Source organism: Hibiscus syriacus, unplaced genomic scaffold (genome assembly GCF_006381635.1).
Source record: "Hibiscus syriacus cultivar Baekdansim isolate YM2019G1 unplaced genomic scaffold, ASM638163v2 tig00110684_pilon, whole genome shotgun sequence".
Taxonomy (NCBI): Eukaryota; Viridiplantae; Streptophyta; class Magnoliopsida; order Malvales; family Malvaceae; genus Hibiscus; species Hibiscus syriacus.
This window is the reverse complement of record NW_024062824.1, coordinates 707,799-718,147: the sequence shown is the minus strand read 5'-3', so window position 1 is coordinate 718,147 and position 10,349 is coordinate 707,799. Positions and strand designations below refer to the sequence as shown.

Below are 10,349 nucleotides of genomic sequence, written 5' to 3'. Positions count from 1 at the left end.
TATCGTTCTCCATGCTCGAATAAGTTCGGGATGTGAACTACCAAAGCACGTAAATTTTGGTCCTCACCCCGACCTCTCAAGTATTCGAGATAGACTAGGGATATAAGTTTCGATGCACATAAATTTTGGTTCTTACCCCAAAGTTATCCCGTTCTAGATATGCTAGTGTGTTGTCTGAGATGCAAGTAAATTCCTCATACCACACCACTTGGCCTATCTTATGTTTGCTATGTACTTTTGCATGTTTATGGCTTTACACACCAACATGTTTATGTAATGGATGCATGTAGTATTGCATAGTTATTTTCGTGGCACTAAGCTTGTGAGCTCAGCGTATGAAATGTGTTTCCATGCGCAAGCTAGTGGGGGACCGTTGAAGAGCCTATGCATCAATACATTCCAGACCATACGATTTACAGAGTATGTCTTGGGTATTTTTAGAGGGCATGTATTTTATATGGACCTTTGTATGATCGAGTCATAACTCTGTTTTGATTTAAAACTTATTGGTTGTATTTGTACGTACTGGGGGCCTCTCGTATTTTTTTAAACTTCGATTATGATGTTTTATTTACTCTACGATGAATGATTTTTGATATTTTACAAACGTTTAAAAGAAAATATTGGGTTGACCATTTCGGTGGTCCCCTATGGTATCGTGACTCATGGATCTTCGGGTCAGACTAGATTAGGGTGTTACATGGCTAAGGTGGTCGTGTCAATTTCGGAGGGTCTTGAAAAGTTCTACTAATTGGTGTTCTAAATGATTATGTTAGCAAGTGGTTAATATTCTACATGAGATGTAGGGCTGTTCAAAACTGGGTACTCTCACTTTCGGTAACCCGAAGTATCAGATACCCGATTCTCAGGGTAATATATTTGTCGGCCAGTTGCCTGGCCCGTTAAGTCCAGGTACCCATAAATTTCGGGCACCCGTATTTTCGAGTCAAGGGTACCGAGTTAATCTATTTTTTAAAATCTTTTTAATTTACTTTAAAAAATCACATAGAAGATACATAAAATTAAAAAGTTCATTATACATAATCATACACAAAAGTTAGTGATTTGAAGTTAGTTTTAAGGATATATATATATTTCCTAAAGAAAAAAAATTAAAGTTATTAATATAGATAGTAATTTGTATATTAGAGATTTAAATTTAATTTTGTGGTAAAAATATTAAGAAACTTAAAATAAAAATATAATTTAACTATATATATATATATTAATATTATTAGATCGGTCAAATACCTGGTTATAAAAAATCGACCTAGACCCGACCTAACTATCCAAAAAAATCACGGGTCGTGTAATTTTTTAGAGAATTAATCAAATTTTTTAGGTTCAGGTTGGCAGGTCGACATGCCTGGTCAACTGGATCGGATATTTTTTAACACCCCTAATGAGATGTATTTTGAAGGTATAAAAAGTATTTTTATAAACAATACTCTTTTATAAAAATAATATTTAAAGATTATTTTTATATATAAATTATTAATATATTTTATGACATAATTGTTAAATTTAATTTTTCTTAAAAATAATATTTCTATCACTAAAACCACTTTAAAAATTTATAATTATAATTATAAACAATATGACAAATTTCATATGATTTATAAATCCCTAAGGAACATTACGAAATTGTTACACTATTAAAATGCAAAGCTTATAGTTAGGCTCGTTTTGACCCAACTTTCTTTATAAAAAAAATTACGATATATTAACGATGATCACATTCAATAAAAAACTTTTTAGACAATACATAATTAAGTGAATAGTTTTTCTTCCCCCATCCCAATCAATCCTGTCTCTATAAAAACAAGTAAAGGTAGAGGAAAGAAAATATTGTTCCGAGTGGAAAATTCCAACTGGCTTTCATTTTTCTCCGATCTTTGTCTTTTGAATACCATCTCAAATTTTTTTTATCTTTAGACAATGAACGTCTTGTCAACCAGCTTGCTTGCCGGTCCCGGTTTCACCTTAGTCTTTCTCCTTTCTTCTTCTTCGTCTTCATAGTTCAACTAAAACTGCAGTTCATCGCTGTTTTTTTTAATCTTCTGCAAGTGCAATTTTTCCTTAAAGATTCCTTGGCGTAGAACTTCAGAGAATTTCAATAGCTTGGCATTCATCTGATGTTAAAGTTGTCTTCTATTTGATACGAAATTGGACGACTTTGTTGCAGTAAACCATCAGTAGGTGTCCTAGCTATACTCATTAGGGTTTCGTTTTTCTCACATCACTTCTTTGTTTAGGGTTTATACGATTTTCTTTTTCCTTGCTTGTTTGCTTTGTTGAGAACAAGGGGAGAAACTAATGGAAGAATACAATCAGATAAACGAAAATAGCACTCCTAGGGGAAATTTCTTGTACGCATCTCAAGTTCTTGCTTCAAATTCTGCCCCATATGGGAGAGCAAGTAGTGGCTCCAACGTGAGTAATCAGCAAACCCAGATACCTTTAACCTCTGTCCATCTTCCATCAAGTGAATGCTATCAATCTGAGGGACGCCCAATAGTGAAAACTGAAGCTAGTACTTCACAACATGGCCAAAAATTTCACCACCCTTTGTTGAGAGGGCATCAAGCAATTCATCGCCAACAAGAAGTGAACGAAAGCTCCACTGAACTCGAAGCTATCAAATCGAAGATCATAGCTCATCCTCAGTACTCTAATCTCCTTGAGGCTTACATGGATTGCCAAAAGGTGAATCACCCGTGCAAAACAAAAACCTACTTCAAACTCTAGAAATTTTGCTAAACTTTATCTATTTTATATAGGTAGGAGCTCCTCCCGAAGTGGTGGCACGGCTAGCAGCTGTTCGACAAGAGTTCGAGGCAAGGCAGCGATCTTCAGTGACATCAAAAGATAACTCAAAAGACCCGGAACTTGATCAGTTTATGGTGATTGTGTTTCTCTTTTACCCTACTGGAATTTTTTTTGTTCTTTTTTGTTTTTCATGAACGTTCTTCTCTTTGGCTTGGGGGTTTAATGGCGACCCTTTGTTTCGTTAAGTACTTTTCCTTTGACAAAAAGTTGTGCATCCGTAAACACAGGAAGCTTACTATGACATGCTGGTGAAATATAGAGAGGAACTAACGAGGCCAATACAAGAAGCTTGGGATTTCATGCGGAGGATCGAAGCTCAACTTAACATGATCGGCAATGGTCCCGTGCGGATCTTTAGTCCTGGTACTTTTCCCCCTCTTTTCTTCGCATTTTCAGTATGCTTTCGTGTATATTTGTGCTTTTTCTTTTTGCTTTGCCAACGTCTAGGTTGGAAAAAATTGTGTCGATGTTTGCAGAGATGAGGTTAACTGTACCGTTTTGAACTGTCATAGAAACCTGATAGTCTAATTTGCCTGGATTCCTTTTGGAAATTGTAGACTTGAGCCTCTCTCTCTCTCATTCATTCATTAGTCATTGGTTCTCTTTCCTAATGAAGTAAAGAAAATGAGAAATTTGACCCAAATCACGTCTTCCGATAATGAATGAAAAACCCACATAAAATAAAATACATCCTTATAAACGGAGAAGAAGGCCAACAGTGAAGAAAACAGCTATGGTAAATGGTACCAAGTGTGTTTATCTTGCAAAACCTCAGCTAATCATGCGTCTATTTGTAAATCGATTGCAGTATCTTAACAAATATATTACATTTTTTTTGAAGCGTTAACAAATATATTACATATTTGAAAAGAACAAGGACAAAATGCACTGGGGTTGCGGTTAAACAATAAAAACCACACGTTCTGGCTTTTCTGTAACGGGGGTTACCTTTTCAACGATCTCTGACAAAACCGTTCCTTATTTTAGGGTTTTGTTTTGTTTTCCTTCACTAAACCTGGCTACTGTATTCTATATAGTTCTGCTAAATCTGATTCTAGTTATGTGCGTTTTTGTACATAAATATATATATATATATATATATATATATATATATATATATACATACCTAGAACCTAGAGGGACGAATGGAATCATTAATGCCGTCTTTTCCCTTATTGCTCTTCGTTTAATAGTTTGCCTTAGTATTTTTTTTTATCGAGAAGATTTATTTGGAATAGAAAATTTACAGAACATAGGATGCTGTTCAAATCGGTGGTGGTACCCCATGTATCCTGTACGGCTTTGGCAGAAAATATAGTAATGTTTGCTGTATTGGTTCCTCTTTTACAAGTTTGCTTTCTGCTTTGTCAGAATCTCCTTTCTAAGCTTTTAGGCTGCTTAAACTATGTAGGAGTATCTGCTAAATCAGCTTCATTTCAAGTTTCTAGAGTGAAACTCCAGTAGGTTTTCTTTTGTAGCTTTTTTTGTTTGTGGAAGAATGGGAAAGGATTCTTATTTCTGGGGATGCATGTCGGAGCAATTTTAGCACACGAGGTCTCCGTTTATGGTAAAATTCGTGTGTGATCTATGATTATAGTCTATAGAAGCATTGGTAATTTGCCCATTGATTCATTTTTTTGTTTTTAATTATTAAAGATTAGTATCTATCTGATGAGCTGAATCTGTATGGTATTGCTGTCATTCTGCATTCAACGTGCATATTTTCTTCGCTAATCTTGTCGCCTTTTTTAGCGAATCTTAGCGGATGGGGGCCTTGTTTTCTCTCTGGATAGCATTTATGATCTTTCTTACATTTCAAAACGTATTTTGTTGAACGCGTTAAGTGGCCTCAGCATTTAAAAGAAATGTTGTTTTACCTTGAGATCACAGATTCGAGCAGTTGTATTTGTAGGGTGTGCTGTGTGTGCTAACTTGTGTTTCATGTAATTGAATTATGTAAGTTCATGCTATAAGATAGCTTTGAGCCTTTGACATCCTTATTCCTGCAATTTGAGTTTGGATAGTGATAATGGTATTAAAGCTTATATGGTTTTGAGCAAGCTTTATATGAAGTGAATCATAGGAGGAGCAAAGTCTATTGCTTTTACTGATTGATGTAAATACAAGCCTAGAAACATGTGATTTTTGTTGGTTTAATTTGCTTTCACTTATGGGAATATGAGTTTACACTTATGGTTTAATTCAATTTGATCTAGTTTGCACGAATCAAGCGATTTCAGTGATTAAGGAATGATTGTTATTTTTAGAAGTTCCGATTTCAAGCATGATGTTTGTAAGGGTGTAGAGAAGCATGATGTTTGTAAGGGTGTAGAGTGTTCATTCTCAAATAGTTAAGAGTATTTTAAACATATACAACCTAATTACCCCAAAGTAATAAACAAAAACATGATACAGGTCTTTGCTTTACATCACTCGTAAACTGATCTCTTTTTCTTCTCTTTGACAATATCAAATGGTTCATTTATTAAGTTCACTGTTGTAGCTATTTTGGACACAGTTTCACTCAACTATAAAAGTGTGCTTTAATCTCGGTTTCTCAACTTCAACTAAATTGAATAGCCATTTGTTTTACTTTCTTTCCACTACCCAACAATCTGCCTAATTTATTTATGGCTCCTGCCCTTTGTGTAAATTGACCAACTGTTAATTTACACGTTTCCATTCTTATCTTTGAATTGGCCTCCGTACTTATTCGAAAGATCTTAGTTAAATGAAGTAACCATGAATTGTTAACTGATGAAATTGAGCAAGTGAACTTCCTGTTAAAATTTGAACAGATGAGAAGTGTGAAGGTGCTGGTTCATCCGAGGAGGACCAAGACAACAGTGGCGGAGAAACCGAACTCCCTGAAATCGATCCACGCGCCGAAGATCGAGAACTGAAAAATCACTTACTGAGGAAATATAGCGGTTACCTGAGTAGTCTCAAGCAAGAACTCTCCAAGAAAAAGAAGAAAGGGAAACTACCCAAAGAAGCTAGACAAAAGTTGCTTAGCTGGTGGGAGTTGCACTATAAATGGCCATACCCTTCGGTATGCATCTTTTACATCCTCTTCAAGATATAAATTGGTATTTTCCATTAGAGGAACAACTTGAACTTTTGCTATATCAACAGGAGACTGAGAAAGTGGCATTGGCTGAATCAACTGGTTTAGACCAGAAACAAATCAACAACTGGTTCATAAACCAAAGGAAACGACATTGGAAGCCGTCCGAAGACATGCAATTCATGGTGATGGATGGTCTGCATCCACAGAGTGCAGCTCTATACATGGATGGTCACTACATGGGTGAAGGTCCCTATTGTTTAGGGCCATGATGATGTGAAATACAACATATATAGTAATATATGTGTGTGTATGTGTTGTGTTTCTTAGCGAGTCGCATTGCAGTCATGGTGTATGAAATCTATTAGTCCTTCAATATTTTATTTGAATAACAAACATGCTTATGGTTTGTGCATGACTATCTTTGAGGATGGGGATTTTATTTCTGTCTTGTCACCAGTTTAAGTAGTAACTATTTAAGTGTATATAGACGTGGGAATGCAAGTTCTTGTCGGTTAATGTTGTAATAACTGGTTAGTTTTCACCGGTGGCTGCAAGTGTATGTATTTCGTAATTTATGGTCTTATGTTCTCTCTCCTTTTTTCCTACTTATAGATACACACACATATATATATATTTACTTGCACATATATAGAAAAACTGGTTGAGGGTGCCTTTGTTTTATTTACAACTAGGGCTTAAAATGAGACAAAACATGTAATTTATTCGCGTTTAATTCGGTTAAAGTTTTATCAACGAATTAAATAGACTTTATTTTATTTCTTAATGAGTTAAAATAAATTTTTTGATATTCGACTTGAAAATTTCACAAGCAACTCGAAAATAAATATAATAAAATTTTGAATTTTTAAATTAATTTATTAACAATATTAATATTTATATGTTGTTTTTCTTTAAAAAATATAATATAAGGTTTTTATTTATTTAATGTTCATGTTTTATCTTTAATTTAAACTCGATGTTTTGAATTAATTTTTTTTGAGTTTGAGTTGACTTGTTGAAAAATGGTGAATTTATTTGATGGATTTAATATTTATATTAAATTCATATTTATTTTCATTATTGTAAATTAAATATTTATTTAATTTGAATATTAGTAAGATAACTACTCTTTGAATATGTTAATTTAAAAAAGGTATTTGTTTTCTTTTTTAACTTTGAATATTAAAGATAATTACATATTTTTGTATATTTCAAATTAATATATATATATATATATATATATATATATATTTAACTTTGAATGGTAAAAGAACTTTTTCTTTTAAATATTTTAAATTAAAATATATTATTATATGTTTGATTTACTTTACAAAATTTAATTTCTTTATTTGATTTTCTCAGGTTTGATTTCGTCTTAGATTATTACTTCGATCAACAACCTTAAGACAATAAACTCGTTCATTCTCTTTTATTTTTATAATGACTTTACTATCATTATTTTTTTATATTATTGTCGGATTAAAACGATCATTTTCTAACAATCTTAAGACAACTTTTTCTTGATTTTCGAGATGACATAGAACTCGTTTGATGTTAATCCTTGTTGTGTACAAGGAAAGCGCCAAAAATTCGGCAAAACAAATATTGGGCGAAAAGTAAGAGGAATTTACGCAAAAGATAAGTTTATTCAATATTTGAATTTATGAATTTCAAATTAGGAATATTTTTTAATTTAATTTTAATATGAGATATGACTCCATTAATTTCTGTGTAGGGATTCAAATTATTGGATTCCAAAATCTTTGCAAGATCTTTGTGGTTGCGCACTTTTGTGGGGGCACACCTTGAATCTTGAAGGTTTAAGTTTTTATTGACAACGATGAAGTCAATTAGGTGTAACTGAAATTTTGAATATTGCCCTTTAATCCAAAACGATTCAGAACTCTTTCTTATACCTTTCTTAATTTGAAACGGTTCAAATATCGTGATAAAATGAGATAGCAAATAAATTTGTTTATGTATTTATCTTGTCGTCTTAATGAGTTTGCTAAAATCTCAAAGTGGACAAATCTATATAACATAAATTGCCGTAAAAGTAACTGTGGTTACTGATTTTGTTTCATAATTTTGATTTTGTCCAATAGTAAAATCGACAAATAAATGAGAATTAATTTTGTTTATTGGAATCTTTTGATTTCTTATTTGAAATCAATTGATATTTTAATTCTGGTGCGTAACAAAATTATTTGATTTCTATTAATGGAAATCATGGGAAAGTAGTAACTATGTTGCTGATTTGTTTCAGAATTTTAGTTCATGACTAAATTTTGTTTATTGAATAAATCAAATTTTAATTTTGTTTTATTGTTGGAAATATTAATAATTCTAACTAAGCGTTAAACGAAATAATGGGTAATCTTAGTGATTAACCTAATTTGTGATTTGGAACGTAGGTTCCTACTCAAACTTTGAATTAAAAAATTCAACGGTGTTCATGTTTGTAAGACATAACGAGAAACTTTCAAGATATGACAACATAAGATATTGTTTTATTTAGTCATGTAGAATTTGATCAAATATCGAGTGATCCTCCTATCATTAGAGAGGATGAGGTAAACATTATTACCATATTCACTAAAGTTTGAAAATACATTCTGAATGTATTATCGGATATACTATAAGGTGCATAGTATCCATAAGGTGGATAAAAGAATTATGGATATCATTTTACCATAAATACGAAACGGAAGATGTTGACACTAAGGAAATTTTAGTGGTCAAGTTCTTAAAATTCGTAATAATGGCACAACGAGAGAGAATAAATATTTTATTTCCTCCATTGATGATAGGAAAAGTATTGCTATGTGTATTTGCTTAAAGAGCAGAAGTGATGTTATAGAGAAAATTGTTTTCTATAAACATGAAGTTGAAAACCAACTTAATAAATAGATTAAGATAGTACAAAGTGATACGAATGGTGAATATGTTAAACAATTGTGCACAACATGATATTATTCATGAAGTGACATCACTAAACTCTCCAAAATAAATGGAGTTAGCAAAATGAAAGAATTAAACCTTAAAGGAAACAAAGAACGCAATGATAAGAAGTTTTGAGTTGTCACAGAATATGTGGGGGAGAGAGAGAAGAAGTTTTGTAAACTAATTACCTTTTAAATAAGGTCCCCAGGAAATAAAAAAGGACAAGACATCATATGTGTTATGAAATGGTTGAAAACCTATGTTGTAAAAACACTTGGAAATGTGGGGGGTTGTCTTGAGAAAGTAATTGTCATATTACCAAAACAAATTAAAATAAATCATAACCAATGGATTGCATTTTCTTTGTGATATGACCTCGGTTACATGTTCCGAGTCATATACGAGTGTGCCCGATCGTGATTCTAGTAAGAACTCCACAATACTTTGAATGTAATATGAAATTCGCAAACAACATAAAATAGAAATGGATAAATAAAATATGGAAGTGGAAAGATAAAAGATATGTTGAAATGGATTAGCAGCATAGGAAGACTGATGCTTGTGCTTAAGGAAAATAAAGGATGAAAAAGGTTGGTGAAGAAAGTAGGGAGTTGGTGTGTAGTATGAAGAATCTCAAAGAAATGGATTGTGACCCGTTAGCTATATATAGCTAAGAACCAACAATATAATATGATGGAATCGAGGTGGAAGAGGATGGAACGTGACCCACTAGCTATAGGTGAGCTAGGAACCAACGTTATAATAAAATGAAATGGTGGAAGGCTTCAAGACTGACAAGAAACTGATAGAGTTCTAATCCAAGAACTAAAATGAAAGCATCCTTTCAAAGAGTTTATTATGCAAAAATTTCCAAGTAAAAATGCCATGGGGGCGCCTATTTATAGTGTTGATAGGCACCATATGAAGAGTTTTTACAATTAAAATAAAACAATCGCCTAAATGCAATTGAATTCAATTAAATGACTTGTCATTCTTCTTATCATTTGATGGCTGGCCATATAGATTGAAAATGGATGAATACATCTTTAATTTGAGATAATTCTAGCCTTAAATTCGTCAAAAAAGGAGGGGTGACTCTTGGGCTGCCTTGCTTTGCTTGCAAATGGAAGAAAAGAGGTTAAATGAAGTCATAGGATGAATGTGGACATCCTACATGTCCAAATCAGCTTGTCTCTTCAAATTCCTTGCTTATTTTATCACTTAATTTGGTGATTAAATGAAATAAAATCAGCCTTCATTGCTTGTTCCCTTGAAGAATATGATCAGCCTTCAAAAGATGATAAATGCCTTGAATGCTAAGTTTTGAATGATGGTTATTGCATGTCCCCTTGCTTGAACATGAATGGCTTTCAATGGGTGATAACATCAACCTTGAATGCCTTGAATTGGTGAATTAAGATGGCCATCAATTGCTTGTTTCTTGGTAGAAGATGAAAGGACTCTTCCTTGGCTCAAACTCATCCAAATCATCATTGTATAAAATTCC

General features: G+C 32.7%; 1 protein-coding gene across 1 annotated transcript; it reads left to right on the top strand.

Annotated features, from left to right (window-relative positions):
• Positions 1 to 2,025: 2,025 nt before the first annotated feature.
• Positions 2,026 to 6,243, top strand: LOC120138358 (homeobox protein knotted-1-like 2). The gene is made up of 5 exons (XM_039153843.1): positions 2,026 to 2,706; positions 2,781 to 2,903; positions 3,057 to 3,192; positions 5,628 to 5,881; positions 5,965 to 6,243. Exons 1-5 carry the CDS (start codon positions 2,317 to 2,319, stop codon positions 6,166 to 6,168), a joined length of 1,107 nt encoding a protein of 368 aa, XP_039009774.1. The 5' UTR covers positions 2,026 to 2,316; the 3' UTR covers positions 6,169 to 6,243.
• The last annotated feature ends 4,106 nt before the right edge of the window (positions 6,244 to 10,349 follow it).

Coding starts and splice junctions, on each gene's coding strand:
- LOC120138358 (XM_039153843.1), top strand. CDS start 2,317: ATGGAAGAATACAATCAGATAAACGAAAATAGCACTCCTAGGGGAAAT. Junction 2,904..3,056: donor CGGAACTTGATCAGTTTATG/GTGATTGTGTTT, acceptor CCGTAAACACAG/GAAGCTTACTATGACATGCT. Junction 3,193..5,627: donor CGTGCGGATCTTTAGTCCTG/GTACTTTTCCCC, acceptor AAATTTGAACAG/ATGAGAAGTGTGAAGGTGCT.